This window comes from Ahaetulla prasina, chromosome 5, assembly GCF_028640845.1.
Source record: "Ahaetulla prasina isolate Xishuangbanna chromosome 5, ASM2864084v1, whole genome shotgun sequence".
Taxonomy (NCBI): domain Eukaryota; kingdom Metazoa; phylum Chordata; class Lepidosauria; order Squamata; family Colubridae; genus Ahaetulla; species Ahaetulla prasina.
In genome coordinates, this window is record NC_080543.1 from 53,516,580 (window position 1) to 53,543,755 (window position 27,176).

Here is a 27,176-nt window from a genome sequence, read left to right on the forward strand (position 1 = left end):
AAGGCTCTGCTAAGGACTTACAGGATGTAAAGTTGATTGGCTCATTTGGTGCACTGCCAAATGCACCAAAGATTCAGAGACGCCACACAGAGATTGGTTAAATTAGGAGAAACATTGGTAATAGCACATTCTAGAATAGCGCTATTAATTAATTTGGTACTCAGGATTGCGGCAATAAACTCAAGCAGCAAATTGTTAAGGCTGCCACAGCTACAAATAGGTCAGAACGCAGATCACCATTAATGTCTAACCCTAATAGGTTGTAGCTTGACAAAATGCTACATCACTCAGAGAATCTAAAGTATGCAGACCCCAAGAAAAAGGCACATTTCTTGCCTCATCTAATCAAGACATTCTTTTAACAGCAATATGATCCTATAGTGGAACTTCCCAATTGTATCCAGCCCCAACTACTTATCGGTATTAAATCATTGTAGGGGTAGATGGGAATGCTGAAAATAAAATTGAAAAAAGGAAAATAAATATTATTCCAGCACATAACCACCCAGAAGCAGACGTCTGGTGTTAGGTCTCATGCCATCCCTGGAAGTGTTTTTGTTTTTTTAATTATGTCATATTTTCATTTTTTTAAAAAAAACTCAAGGCAGTGAATGTGCCTAATATGCCTTCCATCTTCCCCACAACAGTCACACTCCTGTGAGGTGAATTGGGCTGAGAGAGATGCTGGCCCAAGGTCACCCAACTGGCTTTCATGCCTAAGGCAGCCACAACTCATAGTTGTTAAACCTGATCTTTTAAATCTCACATCCAGCCACACATCACCACTGTAACTGAGTCTATCCATTTTCCTGCTGGTCAACCTGGTTCTCTTTCCTTCGACCTTTCCCAGCATTAGAGAGCTGGGTCTCCCTACTCCAGTATATTGGCCATTGACTTCAATGAGGAAGAACAAAAATCTACAGATAAGGCTAGTCAGCAATGTAATTTCTTCTGTGTGGAAAAAAGACATCATAAAAAGGCAGAAGCCCAACGATTTTATATGACAGATCAAAAAAAAACAACAACCACCAATTGTTGACTCAACAGGATTTCAGGTATCAGTAACAATTGTGACAAATACCCATATAAACGCGGATTTTGGTTAAAATGAGGCTGGCTCGTTGGGACGCAGAGTTAACCGAAACTTGGAGCATCTCCATGGACCATTTCCATACTTTATAGCGTCTTCATACCATCATCTAACCACAGTTAGATTAGAATGGTATAAAACTTGGGCGCACCGCTTACTTTGGTGCTAAGCGCAACTTTGCTGCGATCGGGGACTTCTCTTGTTTGTGGGCGTCCCCCCCTCAAAAGCGGTGGAGGGATCAGCTCAAAGCCCCCCCCCTCCGGCTATCTCTTGCCCACTCGCTTACAAGGATCCAACCCGCCGCTCCCTTCACTCTCGCTTTCTTACCCACTCACACGCACTCACAAACCCTGGCCTACTAAAAGCAAAGCTCTACACCCCCCCCCTCCGCCGTCCCCGCCGCGAGGTGCGCAAGCGGAGGAAGGGAGGAGCCGCGGGGAAGCCGGAGCCAAGGCATTCAGCTGCTGCATCGATTTTTCTCCCCCAGTCCGAGGGAGCCGCCGCCACTACCCGCCAGCCACTTTTCTCGTTTGTCTTGGGTGGTGGGGGGAAGCAGCTGTTGCTCTGGATGGAAGATGGCGAGCTGCCGGCGCCTCCCCTGCTGGCTTCTCTTCTCCCTCTTGGGGTCCCTTGGCTGTAAGTCCCTCTCCTCTCTCTTTGGGCGGGGGGGGGGGTGGTACTTGCTTTCCAACGCGCGAGGGTTCAGTTCTGGGGTGGGAGGAACGACGGTTGCCCGGAGGTGGGGAGAGGAGGACTCTTGAGTTTAGGAGCTGCCAAACTCGACGCCGCCTTAAATCTTCCCCCTGTTTTGGCGAGGAGCATCTTGTGGCGACGGGGAGGCTGTCTCGGTGCGGGTGCTTCGCCGGCTTTCCAAGCTGCCTTTTCTTCTCACTTTTGAGGGCAGGGGAGCAAACAAAAGCCCGCTCCCTCGAGTCTTTCCTGCTAGGCTGCTTGCGAAGAAGAAAAAGGGGGTAAAGCAAAGGGCTCCCGCCCGCCCGCCGGCCCCTTCCCCACCCACGGCTCGCTTTGATTTGATTAGCAAGCTTGGCAAAAGAAGGCGAGGTTGGCCGTTGCTGCCGAGGGAGGCGTGCGCTTCTCCCAGCCACGACTGGGGGAGTTGAGCCAGTCGAGGTTAGGCTCCAGACGGTGCGGGGACCCGAGAGGAACCGAGGATGCTTTTTGAGACGACCAAAAAAAAAAAAAAAAGTTCGTTGGCTTGATTTGGCTGGAAAGCTGCAGAGGGTGTTTTTTTTTTTTTTGTTGTTGTTGTTTTCCCCTCGCAAATGAAAACCACTAATTCGGTGGAGCGTTTTGTGTCTGCTAAGGCTGGCCCAAGACGAGCTGGGAGCGAAGCTTTCCTCAACATGTTGACGAGGCTTCATCGGTCACCGTGCTTGGTGAAGGTGGGAAGATACCTTCGCAAGGCAGGCTGCAGAATTTGTCTTGGCTGCCAGAGTGGCGATCGTGAGGCTGACCATGTTAACCGATTACGGTATCTAAGATGAGCTCTTAGGCAGGCTTGCGATGAAGTTTACAACCCTAGAATTCGGGAGCAGGATAAAATTCTGCGTTTTAGTGAGGTATCAATAAACCTTTTGGCCTGTCCATCAATTAAGTGATGGTCCACCAGATATTTTTAAATATTGTTAACATTTCCTCTCAACTCCCCCTTCCCCCCCCCACTGTAAGTTATTGCTATTGAAGAATGTGTCTTAATGTCAGTCAGTACAAAATAGAGTGCTACAATCCTTATGATTTATATTGATATATTGACCATCAATTGTGTTGTAAATGTTGTACCTTGATGAACGTATCTTTTCTTTTATGTACACTGAGAGCATATGCACCAAGAAAAATTCCTTGTGTGTCCAATCACACTTGGCCAATAAAAATTCTATTCTATTCTATTCTATGAGTAGAATTTCTTTTCCTTCATTGCTGCTTCCCTGAATTAATATTTAGCTTGAGCTTTGCCAATTCCTTAAGTGTCTTCTTATGGACTACAGTACAATCAACAAATCTGCCCAATATCGTGCATGTGATACCGCACTAAAATGCAAAATTTTATACTTTTCCCAATAGAAATTCATTTTGTTAGTTTTGGCTCTGTTCTACTTATTGTTTTAAATGTTCTTCCTTTCAGTGTGATATCTTGTGCAAATTTGATAAGCTTTATTTGTACCTCTTCATCTATGTTGTTTGTAAAGATATTTGAGACATGAGGACAAGATGGTCCTTTTCTGGTTTATATGAAATACCTGCTAGTCCAGAGGTCTTCAAATTTGGCAGCTTTAAGACTTGTGGACTTCAACTCCCAGAAATATGCTGGCTGGAGAATTCTGGGAGTTGAAGTCCACAAGTCTTAAAGCTGCCAAGTTTGGGGACCCCTGTGCTAGTCATAGATGCATGTAAAATTATCTTTGTTTACATTTGCTTGTTTTTCAGTGTTGGCATGGATATTATTGAAAATGTTGCTATAAAACCCACTGTAAATTTCTAAGCAAGTCTGGTTAAATAGTTAAACTGTCACAAAATTCTCTTGAAACAAATTATACCAGATGTTTCAAAATATTGGTTTGTAGTATTTTGATGTTCAAAATGGACATAGTTATTGAAAACTAAAACACTTTTTAAAAACAAACAATAATGGAATAGAAATCACCACACCCAAACAATGTGTTGATCATAGATAAGTGAAGCTGGAATGCACAGCTGTCAAAATAGTTTACAATGAAATATGCAGGACCATATTTCCATGCTAAACCATAGCATATATGCTAAGCTATAACCATGCTAAAATTATACATTACACTTTGTCAGCTTAACATTGATGTGATTATGTGAAAGGTATCATTTGTTTATATTGGAAGGATTGAAATCATGGCCATACAAACACACAGAAAAAGCAAGGGTCCGAGAGCAATTGCAAGTTTTCCACCATTTAAACGTGTTTAATTTCTGTATGACATAAAGTCCATTTTTGGATAATGTCTAAATATGTAGTAATTATTCTTTTTAAATAGAAGTCTAAATAAAAACTTAAAAGTGCTACTATACATTTACTGTTTCAGAAACATGTAGTTGCCTGAAAACTGTCTTCTCTGAAATGTTTTTTCTCCCTATCTAATGATTTGGTTCTTTAAAATTCCTTTAGAATGTCTTCTTGCTATTTGTTTGTAATTTCATTATAAGAAGGAGGCAGGTGCCATAGTTATGTTAGCTATCTGTTAAGCCCTCTGAAGGCTTTCAGATACTTAGGCTTTGTAAAGACCTATAGGAAGGAACTACCTCATGTTTGCAGGTATATTTTTGGAATTGTATTGAAATAAATCCAGGTGCCACTTTACAAAATGATTGTAAAGTGAAAGTCAGGACACCTGCACACTTCTTTTGACTATTTTATAACTAAGGTAACTGCAAGAATTCCACTGAACTTCCTTTACTTTTGAAAAAAAGTTTCATTTTCTTTTCTTTTTTTAAAAAAAGTTTCATTTTCTTTTCTCTTTTTTTTAAAAATATGCACGTTTTGCTAGCAACTTAAGAAGCAAAGTGCTAACCTTGAAATAAAAGCTTGCCCTAACATTCTAACATGGCCAAGCCAGGCTTTTACTTTGGAGGTCAGTCATTGTTTTTAGTGGAAAAAATAAAAATGATAAAAGGGTTAGAGAAGGTCAAAGGGTGTCGAAAAGTAGTGGCATTACAAAAATAAAAAGGGAGCAAACGTAAGTGAAGAGGAGAGAGGATGATTTTAAGATGAAAAAAAGATTTCAAAGAGAAAATTCTGTTTTATGATATCCAACTGCTGTGGGATCTAGTAGCTGATAAAGCAATTTTCAGAAATTAATCATGTTGCGATTAAAAGACAAGCAGCTTTAGTGGTATCACCAAAAGGTGGTAGAAGACTAGGAACCGCTCACCACTGCTAGCATTGGTAAAAATGTGTAGAGAATAGCAACAATTACCGCTAAAATAATTTCTGGATGCTATTTGGTTCTCAAAACTGCAAGCTGCATTGGAGGACAGCATTGCAGCTGGAGAGATGACAACATGTTCAAATAAAGAACACTGGGCCTCTGTGGAAGCATTTGTAGTCTTTATTATGAAGTGCATGGATGCATGCACATGTTTAAATTGGAGTCTACTTGTGCTATGATGTGAGAAATTCTTCATCAAGATTTCTGCATCAGTTCTCCATTCTCTGCCTTACCCTTGTCTGAAATACTCATGGCTTGCACTAGATCAATCCTACTTAAAATTTGCTGGGGGGTGGGGTCTGATGATTAAATCACACTTCCGATGCATATTTTATATAGTTAAAAATGCAGTTGAAATGATAATACATGGAAAATAAATATGGAAATGAAAGTAAAGAGTCATACTAGCCATGACAATTTTTATGTAGTTTGATTCTGTGAAGAATAAATTTTCCCAACATCTATTATCAAACAGATATCTGTACAAAATAGGGCAATCAATAAATACTGTATAAAGACTTTGATCTAAATGTGGCTTTTAATTCATACAATAAAAATTCTGCTGATAGAATAGCTATTTTATCCTTTGCTTAAGATATCATGTATAAGCAATACAAATAAATCTTACACTGTAGTCCTTTTTGGATAATAGTAACACTGCAACTGGCAAAGTAAAAGTGAGAAAGTAATTACAGACCTATTTAGCAGCTGTATTCACTCTACTGATACAGTGACTATTTCATTCTGCCTGAAATAATAGGGAACAAATTTATGTATCCAATATTTAGATTTGTTTATATCTCTGTAAGTGTTTGTTTTGATATTAATAAGTTCTGTCTACTGCTTTGGATTCAGTTCCATAAAGTTACTTCAAAGTGTTTGGGAGGATACCTTTTCCTGGGATTGCTTAGCAGCTCCTTTCAGAAGTTTCAGATCTGTTCTACTTAGATGCTTCCACGTGTTCCAAAATATCTTTTTTGGAACTGAATTTGAACCACTGCACAAACGCATACGATATAGATGTCGATGTAGATACTGTACACAGTGTACAGAGACATATGCATACATATGATATATACAGTCTTCTCACACATACAGTATCATTGGGTACAATTTATGTGAGACATTCTAAAAACATCTTAAAATGTATTTACTTATGCACTTTAAAATGAAAAATGCATACTTTTAGGCATTTTAAATTTATACTTTAAAAGTATGCATGTATATGTGTTGATTTATTCAGCTGCTCATCAGAGAAAACATATCACATATAGCTCCTCATTGTCAAGGATAAACAATAACCCCACTCCCCCCAAACACAAAACAATAGAATTCATCTACCTACCTGAATGAAATGCTGGAAAGAGATACTGTAATAATTGTTTTATCAACTGATAATCTTTCCCACAATTTTGTTGTTTTTGTCATAAACTCTATACAGTATAATAGTATCAATCTATTTTTCGGTAATGCTAAACCCTTTAACTTATTTTCCTGTTCATTTTCAAGAGAACAGGATTGGCAGAAAAATTTTCAGTTTTTTTAAAAAACGATTGCCACATTTATTCATTTGTTGTTGTTGTTGTTGTTAGTTGTGAAGTCATGTCTGACCCATTGTGACCCCATGGACAATGTTCCTCCAGGCCTTCCTATCCTTTTCCATCCTCTGGAGTCCATTTAAGCTCATGCCTACTGCTTCAGTGACTCCATCCAGCCACTTCGTTCTCTGTCGTCCCCTTCTTCTTTTGCCCTCAATCTTTCCCAGCATTAGGCTCTTCTCCAGTGAGTCCTTCCTTCTCATTAGGTGGCCAAAGTATTTCAGTTTCATCTTCAGGATCTGGCCTTCTCAAGAGCAGTCAGGGTTGATCTCCTCTAGGACTGACTTGTTTGTTCGCCTTGCAGTCCAAGGGAGTCGCAGGAGTCTTCTCCAGCACCAGAGTTCAAAGGCCTCAATTCTTTGGCACTCAGCCTTTCTTATGGTCCAACTTTCACAGCCATACATTGCAACTGAGAAAACCATAGCCTTGACTATACGCATTTTTGTTGGCAGGGTGATGTCTCTGCTTTTTAGTAAGCTGTCTAGATTTGCCATCGCTTATTATTCATTACATTTGTCAAAAGAATTTTTTAAAAACTATTTAAAACTGTTATAATATCCATAAACAGACTTGGAAGACAGAGCATTAAAGATTTGCAAGAAATATCCTATATATTTTTTTTTTGGTTACTAAAAATTAGTTTATAATTCTCAATTTTTGAGGATCTTTGTGTAGGTGATGTTCACTAAATTTTAAAATTATGTAACCAATTTCATTGTATATATGATGTACAATGACAATAAAAGCTATACTATGTTCATTTTTTCTTTTAATTTTAATCTGAGTACTGAGCATTGAACTCTTTTTTTTCTAGTCACAGTTTTGAAAGTGATTCTGGTTAGACATTTTGGAACTTGTCCATAGTTATGAAAGATCTTTCCAAATAATACAAGGTGAAAGGGTTTATATAAATATTTTTTTTCCTTTGGAAAAAGAAACAAGCAACAAAAGTGTTCACAAAATGTACCATATTTTTATGGGTGGGAATTTTTTATACTATATTTTATTATACTTTCTCTATTGTAGTAGGGGAAAACTCCAAATTTAGCTTGTTTGACATACGAATCTTAAGTTAAAACAGAATAATAAATGATTCATATAGATGAATGCCATAAGATTGCTTCATATATTTTTTTAAAAATGGCATTTTAAAAAAATGCATGTTTTTGGATAACTTTGAACCTTTATCTAATTTGTCAAAATGAAATTTCTAAAGAATTCTCTCTCTCTCTCCCTCCCTCTTCCTCCCTCCTCCCCCCTCTCATTTATAATGAGTCTAAGATCTCAATCTCCATATAGAATATAATAGCAGAGGTTAAAATGTCATATCTACTGTTCTCCTTATATAACTCAATGTTTATTTATTTATCAAAAATACATGTATAGCTGTCCAAGTTACAAACAAGTTACTGTAGGTGGCAAACAATAGTATTAAAAAATAATAAATATGATGACACTTTTAATACCATCAAACAAAATCATTTCCCTATCCCAGTTGTTTGGACAAAAATGTCAAATCCAGTCTAAACAATTACAATTGATTTTGTTTGATGGTATTTAAAGGTATCACAAGAGATAAGCTGTTCCAAATAAAGCTGCCTTTTGGAATTGACTGATGTGGATTTTGTCAATACCAATGGTGTTCAAATGATGCCCTAGATGTTTTGGAATTGCACGCAAGGTGCTTGCTTTCTTTGGTCACAATTGTTCTACTTTTATCTGCAGGTCTTTATATTTTATTATTTTCTCAGTTTTTTCTATTCTTTCTCTTCTACTCTGCTGCCTCTAGGTAACTGCCACATCCACTATCCAATTTTTTGTTGTCTTTCTTATCAACAACTGTTGTGTCTGGGGTGTTGTGTGCAGATGCTCATCTGTGTGAATTCTAAAGTCTCAGAGCACTTTAGCATCTTCATGTTCTATTATAGAATAAAAAATTCTATTCTATTCTATTCTATTCTATTCTATTCTATTTGCCTATTTTGTAGTCCTTCAGTTGTTGCTTGCAGGCAAGTGGTATTTCTTATAGATATCCCTATGTACCAAAAACAATGTTGATGGTATCTAATTAATTTTCAGAATCCATTCATTTCATAGTAATTGAAAGGGAAGAAGGGGTTGATTTATTCTCCATAGCACCCGAGGGCAGGACAAGAAGAATGAGTGGAAACTTATCAGAGAGAGATTCAACTTGGAAATGAGGAATTTCTGACATAGAGAAAGAGTAATAAATTTAACAGCTTGCCTCCTGCAATTATGGGTGCTCCTTTGCTGGAGATTTTAAAGAAAAGATTTGACAATCATTTGTCCCAGATAGTGTAAGGATTCCTGCCTTTGGCAGGAGGTTGGGCTAGAAGACCTCTAAGGTCCCTTCCTGCCCCATGATGTGCATAGAGGAAGCAACTGCATGCAAGTAGTTGGGTTCTGTTTGTGTTTCTTGCATTTTTGTCTTAATATCCAAGAAGCTAAGCAGGATGTTTTTTATTCTTTCATAATGATCCTCCATGAATCAAGATTGATTTGGACCCCCTGTGATGAAACAGAAATATGATCCTCTGTATCATACATATTGTCTCAGTTGGGCAAATGGTTTTTGAGATGAGTGACTATTTGACTGTAAAAATTGTTTTGAAGCTATGCTATTAAAAATAAATGAAGCTCGATCTCTAGTATACTCTCTCTCTTGTATGTTTATCAGTTCTTTTGTGATTCCTAATCATAAAAACAATAATGTATCTTTTTTTTCTAAAGTATTTAAATACTTTTACAAAATGAAACCTAATTATTGTGACATAGAGCAAATTTGAAGTCTTAAATGAAAAAAGAAAATTGATATGATTTCAAATAACAAACAGGACTGCTTCTAATATAAAATTATTACAAAAAACACCCTTCTATATAACATGAAACCTAGTTTCAAAAAAGAACAAGATAAATTTGCATACACACACACATACACACACACACACACATAAAACCTAAAACCTTGATTCCTCATAGGAATCCATAAATTTACTATAAATGACACCAAGAAGTTTGAGAGTATGATTGCCAAGAAAAGAAGTGGTTGTTTTGCAGAGTTGGTTTAAGCAGGTTCTGACCAGTTCTAGAGAAATGTTCTAGCAGAAATTTTGAGTAGTTTGGAGAACCGGTAGTAAAAATTTTGACTGGCCCCACCCCCATCTATTCTCTGCCTCCCGAGTTCCAGCTGATCGGGAGGGAATGGGGATTTTGCAGTAACCTTCCCTGGTGTGAAGTGGGAAGGGAGATTTTATAGTATCTTTCCTCTGCCATGCCCACCAAGCCACACCCACAGAACCGGTAGTAAAAAAAATTGAAACCCACCACTGTTGTTTTGGTTTGTTTCAGTATAAAAATAATGAACATTTTAATGTACATTTTTCTTTCTTTTCAGACTATAAAACATATGGAATCACCGTGTACTCAGACAATGAACGTGTCACAGCAAGAGAATTTGAAGGTATAGTATGTCTATTTTATACACACACACACACACACACACACACACACACACACACACGTGTGTGTGTGTGTGTGTGTATGTTTGTGTGTGTGTGTTCTGAGAAAAATATTTACAGTATATTTAAAGCATAGAAAAGCAGAAACAAGGTTAAGAGTCAGGAAGGCTCATATCACTAAAGTATAGTAGATTGTAGAAACATAAAATGTCTATTCAGAATAATTTAGTTATTTGATTAATAAACTTATTTCAAATGTTCTTTGCTTTTCTCATAGATGATCCAGCTAAACTCAAAAATGTATTATATGTATTTAATAAAAAAAATAAATATATACTTAAATCTAGTTGAAAGCATTCATACCACTAACCTTGGAACATCTTTTTAATTATTATTCACAGTTATTATCAGTAGATAAATTATATTACTGCTTGTTCAAATCTTTCTAAAACAATAAAAATAATATATTCTACATAATCCTATACGTTGCAGTGGATGGGTTGATATTTGGGAAAGTCACCTGCAACTTCGACTTCATCTTCCAGACTTCCACTCTCTCCTACTTATCACGTCTGCTTTTTCTCAATTCCATTTAACCTATTTCCTTTACCTTTGGGAATTTGGTATTCATTTGTTCACATTACAAAATTTAGATAGGAATATGTTTCCTGAACTGATTTTTTTGATGTTCCATCCTAGTTTTGTGTGATATTCATGTTTTACTTTGATTTTTAAGTTTGCCATTATTGGCTCTTCTAATTCACAAGTAACAAAAATTCTGCATTCATGAAGATCTTTCCTTCATTGATGTGGAATCTATGGGAGGCTACCTTTTCAGTTCTTTACAGTCTGCCTGATACCTCCATGGGGTAGAGAGGTTTTACAAATATTTTCTTTTCTAGTTAGGCTTCACGTTATCTGATCTTACAATAAACCTACATTTTTACTACAGTCTTTCTCCTTCAGGAACATGGACAGATTTCTAACATTTGAAAATTTGTCTATTTTCACCAAATTTTGTGAATTTGCTTAATTTGGGCTATTGCTATAATCTATGTGATATATTTTGACATATAATATAACTTCTGAATAAGTATCTAACATTTCTTGCACATGTGTTCAGGATTGCTTACAGTATTGTGGACTGCCAAGAAGTAGAAATCATTTATGTAATTATCCCTTCCCATACTATTTAACCTTGATGAATTGCTAGAACAAAGAAGAAACCAGCATATGCAAACTTTTTGTGGAAGGAATACTATTCTTTGTTTATGATCCATTTCTGTCTTTTTAAAAAAAAATATTTTGCTATTTAATAAATATTTCATAAAATTTCCTACACCAGGCTATTTTTTTCCTTTCAGATCCAAGACAGAAGCAATATTGGCTTCTCTGCAAGTGTTCTGTTGAAGCCCTGTCTTTCTAACACAAGTTCCTATCCTTGCCTTTGTCCATACTCATCATGTTTGCTGTGGGATTCTGATTAATAAATCACATTTTTGACATACTTTCCATCATATTATATGATAGGTTAAGCAAGAATACTTTGAAAAGGAATATATAAATGAAGGATTTATATGGCGCTTCAATTTTGCCTGCAGAATAATGGAATAAATGGAAGTTTGGACAATGCATACTTTAAAAAAATATTTCAAGTATATTTTCATTAATTTGGGGAAGCTTGGCATTTTAAAAGCTTGAACCTTGAACCGCTTTATTCTTTTTTATTTGAAGAGTCTGTTTTCTCAAAAATGTCTCCATCTTTCCTTTTTGAAATTTTTGTTGTGAATTCTCCATTCCAAAATTCACTTTTTAAAATGTTTATTTTGCTTTATTCCCCCATAATAATAATAATAATAACAACAACAACAACAACAACAACAACAACAACAACAACAACAATTTAATTTTTATACCGCCCTTCTCCCGAAGGACTCAGGGCGGTGAACAGGCAGATAAAATAATACAATACATTTCAATAAAAACACTATTTAAAAAACTTATTCCAAAAGCCTAAATTTAAAATACAATACAAAATATAAAATAAACTCCAATAAAATCCATGTTTAAAAACCCTATTAAGCCAGTCCTGCTCGGAAGAATAGATATGTTTTAAGCTCGCGGTGAAAGGTCCGGAGGTCAGGAAGTTGTCGAAGTCCTGGGGTAAGCTCATTCCAGAGGGTAGGTGCCCCCACAGAGAAGGCTCTCCCCCTGGGGGCAGCCAGCCTACACTGTTTGGCTGACGGCACCCTGAGGAGGCCCTCTCTATGGGAGCGTACCGGCCGGTGGGAGGCATGTGGTAACAGAAGGCGGTCCCGAAGATATCCCGGTCCTATGCCATCACTGTGAACTTTAGAAACATTTTGCTTGGTTTTTAATATTATATAATACCTCTCAATTTTCATTAAATTGTTTAATTTCCCTTATTTTCTCTTAAGAAATACCAATGAGAAATTCAATTTGAAAACACTTATTTTTTTGTGAAGATATGTGAAAAAATTAAGTGAGTTTTTTCCTCATGCGCATGTTAAATAATAGATTTTATATTCTCTGTTTCAGCAGTCCTCATTAAAATTCATGTGCACACTACAATCATGTTTTTAAAAAAGGACTAAAGGAATAGGAAAAAAAGAACATTATGAAAACAAAAATGTTTTGATTAATAACCTTTATTCTTGAAAGAATAAAAATACTCGGACCTCCTGATAACTAAATTTCAGGAAAAGCACCGCCTAGCCATTTCCACTACTTGGCTCTAGAAGTCTGTTTTAGTAACATTGTTTACATTTTCTAAGAATATAACATCTCATCAGTAAACCTGTCTTTAAAACAGAGCCTTTTGAAAACGTTTGAAAGAGTGTTCTTGAAAAATGATAGCATGGTTATTCCTAGTGATCTGAAGTTCAGGAATTCTAATAAATATTGAAAATGAGCATTTTGCAAGATGACAGATTTAATTTCCTGGGTAGCCAGGGTTTTCCCCACATGTTGTATAGTAAACCCTATGTTAGTTTACTTCAGAAGCAATGGACAAAATTTCTTCCATTCCACTATTTTACAGTATGTATGCATAAATACTTCTTAAATTTGACAGACTTCTACATTAATGGATACCATTCCCTACTTTGAGTTAAAGTGAGGGTTTGCTTATACTTTTGAGATCTATTCTTATCTTGTCCACCATTATGTGTTATACTTGGAAGTTGACATAGTTTTGACAACTAAAAGTTCTGACAAATCTATCAGTTTAAAACAAGGTCTAAGAAAGAATGCGCCCATCATTTATAATAGACTTACATCAAATTACATGGTATTTCAGACATTATGAAAATGAGGGTATGTTACATTCAGGTAACTAATCTCTGTTCAAAATACAATTTGTGAAATGTCATTCAGAATCATCTTATTGAAATCAGTTTTCATGTTATGCTGGTTGTTTGCATCATACAATTTTAATATAAGCTATACCAAAAGAGAAAACAACCATATTTTTCTCCTCTTCCTTGTAGGGGTGTATCTGAGTTGTAAGCACAATATAAAGAAGGAAATTGGTGCAAGGGTTGAATGGAAAATGATTAAAGGCTCCACTGTCTCATTTGTCTACTTGAATGGTGTCTTTGTAGGTAAGCAAATATTTTGTGGTTGTTTATGCATTAATTTGCTGTTTGTAGCACGTTAATGACCTCAAATATAGGATCAGTTAGAGGTCAAATAAAGGTTATCGGTAGATTTTATTTCCTATATTTCATCATCCTTCCAAGATTTTCAAGGAAATATGTTCTTTCCCCATTTTCTCCTCACCGCATCCTGTAAGAGATGTTGGGCTGAGAGATAATCATTGGTCATTCAATAAATGACTTGTCTGTCTGTAAATCTTATTTCGGCTGTCCTGGATTGAGTTTGGACTTTAGCAGCTATTCTGATAAAACTGTCACCATGATTATTTGGAGAAATGGCTGCTGATTAAAGTGGCTTAACCAGATATAACCTTTTTTATTTGCATGCTTCCAGGTGCTTAGAGGAATACACAGAAAAGATAAGTATGCGGTTTACATATGTGAAGACAACTTCAGTCCAATTAAAGCTTGGCTAGGATGCTCTAATACTGTTTTTGTGGGTCCTGGTTTAAGCAAATCTCTTTTGGGAAGGGGCTTTTCTAGAGTGGGGGAAATGCAGAGGATTTGGTAATGATGGCAGAAATACATGTCTGGATACGTGTCATTGGAGAAAGACTGTGATGTAATATTCACCCTAAGAGGATTTTAGTGAAAATATAAAATGTAGTCCTGATCCTATCCTACTCCCCTCCCCATCCCCACACGGAATATTGATTGAACAGACAATATTACCTTTATGGGAAGAACTGTGGACAGTAGCAAACAAGGATTGTTAAAGCTACTGCCTCAGCTGCAGGTAGCAGGAAAAGAAAAACAAAAATGTAGTTGCATCTGTTTTGTCTGAAAGTTTTAATTTGATTTTTTAAAAAGGTAATACAAAATACAAAACTGTAGAATAATTCATAAGAAAATGTCCTTTGGGGAACAGAAAGCAACTGTGTGTTATACACTGGAAAAGAAAACCACTTTCATATCAATCTTTTACATAGCAATCAGTCATCCAAGAGTCTCTAGCTAGCTGCCACCAACTCTTCCTCCATCCCTCTCATTTCTCTCTCTAAATGTTATTGTTTTCCAGGTAATTTTAAAGGTCGAGCTGAAATATTGCACTCAAGCATTCATCTTAAAAATGTGACTAGAAAGGATTCTGCAAAATATCGCTGTGAAATTAGTGCACCCACCGAACAAGGACAAGGAACAGGGGAAGTTGAAATTTCTCTCTTAGTCTTGGGTAAGAAATCTAAAAGATCTTATCAGCAATTAAAATTAAAATTTAATTTTAATTCTGCAGGGCAGCTTCATTTTTCTTTAAATTTAATTTGAGAGCTTATACAGATGAAATACAGGAATATTACAATTTCATTTTTTTTTAAAAAAAAACCCTTTTAGGTCAAATAAAGGCATCTATTTGAATGAGGGTTAATTAAATGACTGTAAATGAGAAAGGTAGGAAAATTAGGAAACTTGTTAGGCACTTTAAACAAATTAGCTATAATTTGTTTAAGAGGCGTAGTGCCTCTTAATCACTGTAATCACTGCACCAGCTCAGGGTTGACTCAGCTTTCCATCCTTCTGAGGTCAGTAAAGTGAGGAGACCCAGATTGTTGCGGGAAATATGCGGATTCTGTAAAGCACTTAGAGAAGGCTGTAAGGCATTATGAAGTGGTATATAAATCTAAGTGCTATTACTATTACTATAAAAATAAACAGCCAAGTTTAGATGGCAAAGCATCCTGTGGAAAACTTCAATCTTTAAAGGGTTCTAGAAGACTATTTCAGAGCATATCAGCTTAATTTCTAGAGGGAATCTATTCCACAATACAGGTATCATAATGAAGAAATAATGCTTTCTAGCCTCAGCACCACCTGCCCCAATCCTGCTTACTTGACCAAGTGTGGTACCATAGGCAGTTTTCACTTGTATTATTTAATACTGTTGTTGGAAGGAAAACCCATCTGGTTCAGTTCCAAGCTGGGAGAAAGATGCTGGAAATAAAATGGAGGCTGGAAGCTGATTGGAAAGAAGGTCCTTTTATTGATGAACAGAACCACTAGGATTTGTGGTTCTGGTTTAGCTGACCCAGAACCACAAATCCTAATGGTTCTGTTCATCAGTAAATGGAACTTCTTTCTAATCAGCCTCCAGCCTCCATGTTGTTTCCAGCATCTTTCTCCCAGCTTGGAACTGAACCAGATGGATTTTCCTTTCAACACTGTGAAAGAAAAATGTATATGGAAAATACAACTGGTATTTTGTTATTAATTGATTTAAGATTATAATCAGCAAAATAGCAGATGCTTTCATTTGAGTAACTTGTGAAAAATATTCAGAGTATTTGTCTTAGATATATGACATAATTTTCTAGTGCCACCGTCTGCTCCTGTTTGTGAAGTGCCTAACTCAGCCCTAAGTGGAACAGTAGTAGAATTGCGATGCAAAGAAAATGAAGGGGTGCCAGCTTCAAAATACAGATGGTATCGGAATGGTGCTATTCTGCCTGAGAACACATTTTTTTGGAGCTTCAGAAAAGAAAAAAATTCTTATACTTTGAATACTACAACAGGAACCTTGGTAAGTTTACATTTCTTTAATGACACTTAGTGTGTGGCTTTCCAGGCCTCAAAACAATTCAAACTATATTATAGCAACATTGAAGAAATTCAAAATGGAACTATAGAAATAACCCCCCCCCCCAATAAAGGAAAGCCAACTGCCAAAATGTTCACATTATGAAGATTTTAATTGCAAGTTCAGTTATGAGAAAAATGCATTCTGAATTAAATAATTGATATTGAACTGATGCAAGAATGGAAACAATACTAAGGAATTTAGTTATTTTAGAAATGTGTTGAATATTCAGTTGAATGTTAACTGGGAAGTATACATCATTACTACAGAAATGGGTATTGGAAACATCCCTTCATTCTGATCTCAAACTAATTTCTGTCTATAAGTTCATTATGTCTGAAGTCTACTACACATACAGGATTATTTCCAAAGGCCTGTTGCTGATAAAATCTGCCTGAACAGGGATCCTGAATCTCATCCCACTTTGAGGACAATACCAGCAAAACAACTGATTGACAAGAGCATTGATTGTGATAAAAACAGGCTTGAAATACAAACTTCATCACTGAGCATATGCTGAATTCTTACAGAACAGTAACCTTAGCCGAATAGAAAAACTGTAGCTTATATTTTGAATCTGTTTTCATTGGCACCATTCTGGTAATTAAAGAGTATTTTATCACTTTATTCTTACATTGTTAGCACATTTTTTAAAAAAAGAATACCAGTTTACATGTAACAAATAATTAACTTTCTATATGTGATACATACTTTGAAGAAATTCAAGCCAGAATGTGTACTGACTTCCAATCCATTTTTACATCCCTATGACTTTCATTTCCCTCTATTTTATTCTATCATCTTTCAGTCTCATATATACAACCCCACCAACTTTTCAGAATTTGATGCTACCTTTTGCTAAGGTTTCCTCTGAAAAATGATACTTTACTTCATTAAATTAGCTGCTAGATGAGTTAATCATTTTTAGTACTGGAAAGTGTTAACATATTGTAAATAAATATTTCTAAATGATGCAAAGCAATACATAGGAAATTTGTAGATCTAATTGTTCATGGACCTTTTACCAGATAGTGAGTTATGCTGTATTTTCTTTTAAACTAGCTGTTCAATCCTGTTTCAAAGAATGACACTGGGGAATACTACTGTGAAGCTTATAATCGAGTTGGGCGGCCTAAAAGATGTCCTGTGAAGAGGATGCAAGTGGGTAAATATCAAATGCAAATAAGGCCTGATAATGGTTCTGTGAAATTGTTATAAGTTAAAGAGGATTTATTGTCCAGAATCAGTTTAATTTTTTTTTTAAAGGCACTATTTTGACAAGCTTACCATTTACATTTTGTAAGAACCAATCTTATTTTAAGTCTGAAACTTGTATACAGAATTCATTCAACTAAATTTTAGAGTAATTAATATTAAACATATTACAAGCAGACCTCTATTTAAAACCAACCTTCCATTGAGGACCTGTATATTGCATGAGCCAGAAAGAGGGCTGTAAAAATATCTACAGATCTCTCAGATTCTGGACATAAAATGTTTAACTTCTTCCCTCAAGACAATGCTCTAGGGCATTCATTGCATGCCAAAACTAGACACAAGGACAGTTTTTCCCTCCATGCCATCATGCTGCTAAACAACTTATTTCCACAACACTGTGCCCTGGGATGTCAAACCACATAGCAGAGCTGTATTACTATTATCCTTCTCATCTCTCCCATTACCTATTCCTTTAGCGTCTTATAACTATAACTTGGTTGCTTGTATCTTATATTTTATGTTGATTGCTTTTATTTAATATCCTAGGACTATCACTGAGTGTTGCATCTTATGATTCATGATGATTGTATTTTCTGATTGTGATCATGATTTATCACTTGTTGCTTGTATGTACTCTGAGAGCTTATGTACCTGAGACAAGTTCCTTGTGTGTGCAATCACACTTGTCAATAAAGAATTCTATTCTATTCTATATTCAAACTTATGACTGTTGTAGCCTCTCCATGGTCATATGATCAAAATTCAGGTATTTGGCAACTGACATGTATTTATGACAGCTGCATTGTCCCAGGGTCATGTGATCAGCATTTGTAATCTTTCCAGCTGCCTTTTAATAAGCAAACACAGTGGGGAAAGCCAGATTCACTTAACAATCACATGATTTACTTATAAAGTGCTGTGATTCACTTATCGACTGACAAAAAGGTTATAAACAGCCTTGCTTAGCAATCAAAATTTGGAGCTCAGTTGTATTTGTAAATTGAGGACTACCTGTACTATATTAATTTTTTTACTGAACATATCAGTAGGTACTAGAATGTGGTGATCAAATGAATACCGATATTTTTTTTTAAATTTTATATGTTTTTGTTTTATTCAAAACAAAGTTAAAATACAAAATACAGAACTCAAAAACAAACAAAAGAAAAAACCCCAAGAGGACAAAAGGAAAAAAACAAAACAAAACACTCAAAGCATTAAAAAGATGCATCAGAAAAGACATTATACACATATTATATCCTCTAGTTTAATATTGATTAATATATTACAACATTAGTTCCCACTCCTCGCAAAACAAGTCCTCCAAATTTTTTTAAACTACTAAATCAATTTGCAATTTGTTGACCTGTTTTCTGCATGTTATATTAATGACCAAATAATTAACAGAAAAAACAGTATCAATGAAACAAAACAAGAGTTTTGAAACTCTTCGTTAACAGGCTGCTTTTGTAATCCACTCATAGAAAATTTACCACAGCATCTTATCTATCCAAAACCATCCCAAAAGTTATAAACAAAACATTCTGGATTAAATATCTGTGTTCATTTTTTACTATTGTATCTAGTCAATTGTTGTTTAATTAAATATACTAAATTCAATCTCCAAAATAGGTCTATCTTCCGATCAAAGTCCAAGCAGAAATAATTGCCAATTAACTGTAATAAATCCGTTCAGTCTCCCTCAGACTTCGTAGAGTTCCGAGATCTGGAATCTATCCTTTCCTTTTTAGTCAAAACCATAACATTAAAGGATGTGCAGACTTATACTTTGGAACAACAGATGAAATCAGAACAGCGGATGAAATCCACATTGTTGGTTCGCCAGCCATGATCTAGAACTCGATCAAAGTCCTTTTGTGTATCTTCATCCACATCCAAAGATAAAGCTTCAGATCTAAACATTATTTTAACAATGATTAGAGTTTAATCAAGTTTTCAAGAGAGGACCCAGCTGGAAGCTGCTCATCACCTCACTCTCCTTTCTTAGGTTTCAGAGACTGTTCAGCCATCTTAATCTGTGAAACTTAACCAGGGAACAAAGAACAAAAAAAGTATATTTGCCTCTATCAATCCAAGATTAGTTCAATGGATATAAACTCCGGGTCTTTTACACATTCAAAAAATACAGAATTCAGTGGTGAGTGTCTGGGAGCTGTTCACCACCCCTGAACATTACCATGCTTTCCATACAGAAGAGACAGAGGTTATTCAAAAACAACATCTATCAAAAGAAAAACAGAGAAAAGGCAAGGGGTTGAGATAAATTAGCCATTAATTAACCTTTTAAAACAATAAGCAAAATAAAACAATGAAATCAAAAAGTGAAAGTTAAAATTGTGGCATCCTTAGAAAAGGAAACGGTGTGATGGGAAGATGGATACACCCAATGACTTTTTGATAGCTTCCAGAGGGAATTGGAATCTTCAAGAAACCCCCTTGCCCATTGGGTCCACAATTGTCCAAAGGTCACCTTGGGTCACTCCTAAGTGCTCCCATTCAAAACCAGGGAGCAGCAGTGCCAAAGAACCAGCTTTAGCAGTGAAATCAGCATCTTGAAAGGGGAGGGCTTAAATGCTGATAATTTTGAATATGGACCTGTATTGCTTGAAATCTTAAAATAAGATATAACCATTTATTTTTAAATAGAAATCTAAATACTTTTAAAGTACACAAATCATGTAGCAATGGGAATAGGATATCAAAGATTTTTTTCCCATATGAAATGGTCTACATTGATATTATTCTCAGAATCATTCTCTTTGTACCCCTAAAATATGCTCAGACATTTGTGCTATATTTAAAGCAGCAAAATATATCCTGTACTTTCATGATTGCAATGGTAGCTAACTCCTGTTTATAGCATAATCCTACCGTATATGTGCTTAGATGGTAGTTTCAATAGTATTTAGACTCCGGTATGCAGAAAAAAGTATTTGGCAAAGGTAATAAATGCTTATATGGGTATCAAATTGGCAGCTCATGGGCCGGATGGGTCACGTGTAGGCCATACCCACCCCACCTCCATAAAGGCAAAAAATGTCACAATATGTTACATGATGTGATCGAGTTTGACACTCGTGGAGTACAGTATCTTATCTGCTGAGGTTTTCAATCATGTATTCTACATTTCTTGGAAATATTGATTGGCTACTGCCAGAAGATTGGCTACCTTTATTGTTGTGGCAGTTTTCTATTTTGGTCTCACGTTATTTCCAACTATAAACACTTGGCATCTGACATTTAGAATGAAACCTTTTTGGAAGAAGTGAGAATATAATGAGCTATAGTTTTGCTCTCTTCAGAAGAAGAGAGTTAAATCCTTCAGAACATAAATTTTTCTGTAGGATGTTCACAAGGGAAGAAAATTGGGGGAAAAAATTAAAGTGTTCTTTAAAGTGATTTCACTGCATACTTAAGACTTCACAGACCTCATCATTCATCTTTGTAACAATTATTTTCTATAGTATTGAAGAATTTTAGTGATTAACTTATTGGAGAATTATGGAGATAAGAACACAGAGATAGAAGCTTAGATAACGCTACTCAATAAACTCATAATGATGGTGAAAACTGAACTTTCATTTTTACATGCAACAACATATGAGTAAGGTTTTTATTTAATGTTCTCATTTAAGTTTGAATGTTAGTCATTGTTACCTTCTCTCAAGATGATTTACTTGAAATAAATACTCTGGGTATTCCTGATATATTTATTTTGTTCTGAATTTTAGATGACCTTAATGTAAGTGCTATCATAGCTTCAGTGGTCATTGTAGCCTTAGTAATGGCTTCCTGTGGTCTTGGGGTATATTATGCACAGAAGAAGGGTTATTTTTCAAGTAAGTAGAGTTTACCCTTTCTTTGAATTATTACAAATATTTCAATGCCTATTTGTTTGTGAATTGTGGTTACAATAAGTATAACAGAAGTGGAAGCCTTCATGGGGATAGGAGGGAATAAAAATGGTGCACATATAGCAACTGAATGTTCAAAATCCTACCCTTTTTTATGTGCACTGGATTCATTGTGTATATTAATAAGGACTAGGTGATGAAGTTGACACCCCACTCCCCACCAAACACACACACATACACACAAAAATGATTAACCCATTCCTAGCTGGAGAATCAACAGAATTGATATTCTTTTTTTACTGATTAAGTACAATTAGATTTAAAGTTCTTTCGATAATTTGGGAGACACTTCCGTGTATTTCAGCAGACTGCGTTACTACTATTATTGAGGAACAACATGACTAGAGAATAATGCAGCTCCACAAAAATAAAGATTCCTTTAGAATCTGCCAGTATTCAGTATTGGAAAGAAATGTTTTACTTGCTATTGTAGTTTTTCTATATTTGAGTCTATCAGAAATTATGAAAATCATAGAACTGTTTGGCAAACTTAATTCTAAAAACAGAAAATAGGACTGTGCAGTACAATTATGAAAAGGTAAGTTTATTTTTTGTTTGTTTATTAAATTTATTGCCTGCCCATCTTATAGACAATAACTCTGGGTGGCTTATGATATTAAAAAAGATAAAACTATACAAAACCAATTGACAATATAAATACTATAAAAATTCAAATGCTCATCCCTAACTAAAAGATGGGGAGGGAAAGAGTAAGGTGAGAAGGGGGGAGGAGATGGGATCTATCACTCCCAAAGGAAACTCCTCCTTTGACAGTCAATTGGTAGAATTGAGTTTTTAAATTCTTGTGGAAGGCCAGGAAAGTTGGACCGACACTTTGCTTCTTTTGTCATGATTACAATGCCTCACTGCAAATCTTCAGAGTAGTTGCATTTTCCCCAAGATTATATGTCTGCTAAATTGAATACTGTATCAGAATCTGCTACATTTGTCCCCCCCCCCCCGCTCCCCGTGTTTAACTAGATACATTTTTGGAATTCAGTCTGAACCATTATTTGAACAGGTGCATTCTGAATTATAAAATGAATTATGCACATACTAGCAATTTAAAAACGGATGCACTTTTCTTTACCCAAAGAGTGATGTTTAGACAGCAGGTTTAATCTTTGCAGAATTTTCATTGTTAACTCCCTCTGCCGGATTACAGTAGAAACACACTCATTTACAAAAGACTTCGCTGAAATAAAACTCACTTCACTTTCAGCAGAGCAGCTGGTCAGTTCTTGCTCTCTGCATGCCTTATTCTTACAGGAACAATGAGCCAGAAAAGGAACAGTGTGGATTCTTAGCAGCAAAACAGAGCCTTTATTCTTTGATGGAGAAATCTAACAATGTCTTAATTCCATTGGGGGTGGGGGATCTGTATCCTAATCTTGCCTTCTTTCTGTCAATTTCTGAAAATATGTTTATTATTTTGTAATATTGTAGTCATTTCTAAGAAGTATTACTCTATTGTGGCTTTGAATATTTTCATAATTGATCAAAATGGGTTTGTATTTGTCAGCATTTCCATAGCACACCATAAAAATATTTTTAAAATCTTGTTTGTTCTGCTCAGACACATAAAACATTAGATAAGATATACCTGTGACTAGGTTTGCTAAGACCAGTACCTACTTATAATTCCATGGCAAAGCAATCCACACTAGGTAAAGAGCACGTGTTCAATAAACTTCTTCAGATTATTTAGGAAATGTTCCAAGTTAAGCTATCCCTTAGCAGGATGAGAAAAAGCACCAATCTGCAAGGAAAACTCATAGAGAAAAAACATTCCTTAAGGTCAGGGGTGTCAAACTTGCGGCAGATGCATCACATACTGGCCATGCCCACCCCTGTTTCAGCAAAGGGGAAAAAGTCATGATATGTCACGAAATGACATGACAATGCAAGTTTGACACCCCTGCTTAAGATTACGCTTTCAACCATGCAAGTCATATTAATATGTAACTGCAGTCTTATAGGAAATACTCAATGTTCTTGTAATAGTTATTTTTTCAAAAACTTAAGCATTATCAAATTGCATTAGTCTTATTGCATTTTTTCTTTCTTATTTTTCTAGAAAGAGATTCTTCAATGTAAGTACAGTTACTTTTCTGTCTATTGTCATGTTTGTATTGCCAAAATGTTAATTATAATTTCTACTGGATTGTGGAAGCAATTGAATAGAATGAGTAGATTTAGTTGCATTATTATCTTTTGAAGAATGTAACTTATAAATTTTGGCACAGCTGGAAAATATTTAAAGAGAGTGGGTGATTTCTAATACATCATTTAAAAATATTTAAATACAATAGTCATTGGGCAATCTTTTTCCTTATGCATTATAGTTTCATCACTGAACATGTATAAAGTATACTTTCTTTTACGGTTTATGGCCATTGGACTAAATATAGTGTTTCCCCGAAAATAAGACATATCCTGATAATAAGCCCAATCAGGCTTTTGAACACATGGTTAAAATAAGCCTCCCCCCGACAATAAGCCCTCCCCAAAAATATTTAAACACATGCGCAGCCAGTCCCTGCCATTTTCTCTGGTTAGGTTTAGGGAGACAGAGCTGGAAAACAGGTAAGATGGCAAGAGGAGCCCTGTCTTGCTCCACACGCCCCAAAGTAATAAGAGCCAAGAGCTTATTTCGGGGTTCAAAAAATATAAGACACATCTTATTTTCGTGGAAACACGATAGTTCACTTTCATTAATTAAAAGAATAGTAACTGCTTTTTTCATAAAATGTATACATTTTCTATTTAGACAAATTCATTTAAATAAAATGCCAAACCAAATTTATATTTCAATATTTCAACATGAGGGTTTTGTACACATTAATATTATTATGTTCACAAAAAATAAGGCATTACTCAGTCCAAAATTTTAAAATTTGATGACTGGTGTAGCTTTACACATGAAAATATTTTCCTCAGTACATTATCCAGGCAGCTGATAAATTTTGGTTTCAGTTCAGGGAAACACAGTTGAAGTATATATGAAAAACCTTTATACACACGAGATATACAGCTTAATTGACTGGAAGTCCTTAGTTGTAAATGGTGGTTGTTGTTTTTATTTCACAAGCAGGAACAATAGTTCCAAGTACAGAGTTACAGAAAGTGAAAAAGTGAGTATTCTGCGTCTATCTGCATGTTTCACACAGCTATTATGTAAAGTGCAGTAGCTAAAAATTGGACAAGTCAATTGAACCTAGTAATATATTCTTACTGAGTCTGGGGAAGAAATAGGTAGGGAAAAGAAGATGCGACTTGATTTTGAATATCCCCCAATATAAATATTTCCTTCAGATGGTTGTTAGCCGTTGGATATCCCTTCAAATGAACACTAATATTTCAAGAGGGGGAAAGAAAGAGTTCAGATGGCTATTTTATGTTTAAACATAAATTTAGCTTATTTAATTAACTACCTAAGGTATAGAAATATATTTGTTGGTTTTGAAGGTGTCATAGCATTTTTTGACTCTGGATACCTGTCCTCTCATAAGATCATTATCACATAGTACAGAGAAACAATATGGGCCATGGCAAATAATGAAAAGTCTACCTTTTAGAAAAATGTACTTTTAGGCTACTTCTGCCGGCTGCCTACAATTTGGCAGTTCAAATGTCACCAGGCTCAAGGTTGACTCAGCCTTCCATCCTTCTGAGGTGGGTAAAATGAGGACCCAAATTGTTGTGGGCAATGTGCTGATTCTGCAAACCGCTTAGAGAGGGCTGTAAAGCATTGTAAATCGATATGTAAGTCTAAGTGCTATTGCTAATATGTATGTATATGTATGTATTTGGAGACATGGAAGAAAGGCAGGTCAGTACTCTTCTGTTTCAAGATGATATAAAGTAGCATATCTTGTACACCTACATATAATCCTCCTAGTGTGATGAGTACATACACGACCACTGGTTGTTTACAAATACTACTGTATTAACTTCACTAGAACTTGTTTGAATTATGTTTTATTTAATTCCTTTAGGATTTCTTTTAAATATATTTTTATTGTTTATATATTGTTTACAGGATTTCAAGCACACCAAGTCCTTTATTATTTAAAAGAAATTTGATTTCTGAGGATCAGAATTTGCTGCAGAAAATATCAAGAGATGTTTGAACTCTTCTACAAAAAGAATGTTAGGTGCAACAACAAGAAACAATTGGTGGCAGATTTCAAGATTCTATTGCTAAAAGGGGGTAAAAGCTGTCAAAAATGTTAAGTCTGATGCTGCTTGTTTAAAAAAGAAGTGGAAATAATTGGCAGAATATAAATATTGCTGTTTCACATGCCTACATGTAACAAAATAGTGAACTAATGGTATAGTTCTGATTATTACATCTTAAAAAGGGTACCGTTGAGTAGAAAAATGTGTGTGAGAGAGCAAACAAATTTATGAAGGTATCCTAAACAGGAACAGTGTTTTGAGACTTATAGAATTAAAAAATAGGAAATTACTGGGACCACGACCAGGTTTTATAAACATTATGTAATTATGAAAATTATGACAGATTGGTATTTTCTCACCGATAGCATAAGCTCCCATGGCCTTCTGGTGCCATATGGATGAAAATATCCCAAGCAGACAAAAAAGTAGTATTCACATTATTATTATTTTTTGGGATTTTTGCTAATTAATGTGACTACTATTGGTTTAGATGGCATGGAATGAGAATCAGACAAATTCATTGACGACAAGACTAAAAATTGCTACCAGTTGTGATAAGCAAATCATATTTCCCATTTTTTACATAGAGTATGAGTTTGTGAAGACGAACTATATAAGGCTACCTCTTCTCTCTGAGGTTGATTGAAGCATTAGGCACTAAGATCAGAAACATAGCACTTTGGCCTAATTAAGGGGCTAATTACAAAGCCACTTTTCTGAAACGAACTCTGTGACTGGAATAGCCTTAAGCAATTATCCACATTATTCCAAAACAGAGTTTGGTGCTTTGGCATTCACGGAGGACTTGTTCTTTCCTCTTTCTCTAGAGGTTGGCCACTAAAATTGCTACTATCATTGCCAAGGAAGGAAAATAACTGCAATCAGTCTGTCTCGATTTATAATAATCAGTTGATTTAATGAAGCAGAAACATTTCTAACGAATTGGTTTGAAAATTATTGTCAATTTGTTTTATTAATTTGGATTTGAGGCTAAATGTTTTGTTGGTGTTGTAGGGCTAGGATCAAGACAACTGTTATTGTAGTGATAAAAAAATATGCTCTTTAGTCTGAAACTCTATTCAAATATGTGTGTAATCTACTGCAGAACTGAATGGAGCTGGCAACTTCTCAATGAAAAAGGACCGCACTTTTCTATTTGTATGACTGGATTTTCAACTTTGAAAGGGGATTGATCATCGAAATAAAGGAAGCCTAAATATGGCATTATATCTTTTAGTTGTTTTCCATCAAACACAGAAAAAAGATTGCCATACAATCCAATGGTATGATTTTGGGGGTGCTAAAAATATACAGAATTACCTGAGGATATATAGGCTGCTTCCCAACCTAAGTGACAAAAGATACAAATTCACTCAGTCCATTATTTCAAGTTGGGGTTTTTCTTGCAGTAAAATTGGGCCAAAATATTATTTAAAAGCATTTTATTTTATTAT

General features: G+C 35.4%; 1 protein-coding gene across 5 annotated transcripts; it reads left to right on the forward strand.

Moving 5' to 3' along the window:
• Nucleotides 1–1,493: 1,493 nt before the first annotated feature.
• Nucleotides 1,494–26,944, forward strand: JAM2 (junctional adhesion molecule 2). 5 transcript variants are annotated; one of them, XM_058185913.1, is made up of 10 exons: nt 1,494–1,726; nt 10,078–10,143; nt 13,651–13,764; nt 14,837–14,989; nt 16,125–16,330; nt 17,450–17,552; nt 21,358–21,465; nt 23,618–23,633; nt 24,635–24,674; nt 25,583–26,944. In XM_058185913.1, exons 1-10 carry the CDS (start codon nt 1,666–1,668, stop codon nt 25,613–25,615), a joined length of 900 nt encoding a protein of 299 aa, XP_058041896.1. In that variant the 5' UTR covers nt 1,494–1,665; the 3' UTR covers nt 25,616–26,944. The 5 variants fall into 5 exon arrangements, with proteins under 5 accessions (XP_058041896.1, XP_058041895.1, XP_058041898.1 ...); XM_058185912.1 differs by having other exon boundaries at nt 1,495–1,726; nt 24,632–24,674; XM_058185914.1 differs by lacking the exon at nt 1,494–1,726 and adding an exon at nt 2,348–2,582 and having other exon boundaries at nt 24,632–24,674.
• The last annotated feature ends 232 nt before the right edge of the window (nt 26,945–27,176 follow it).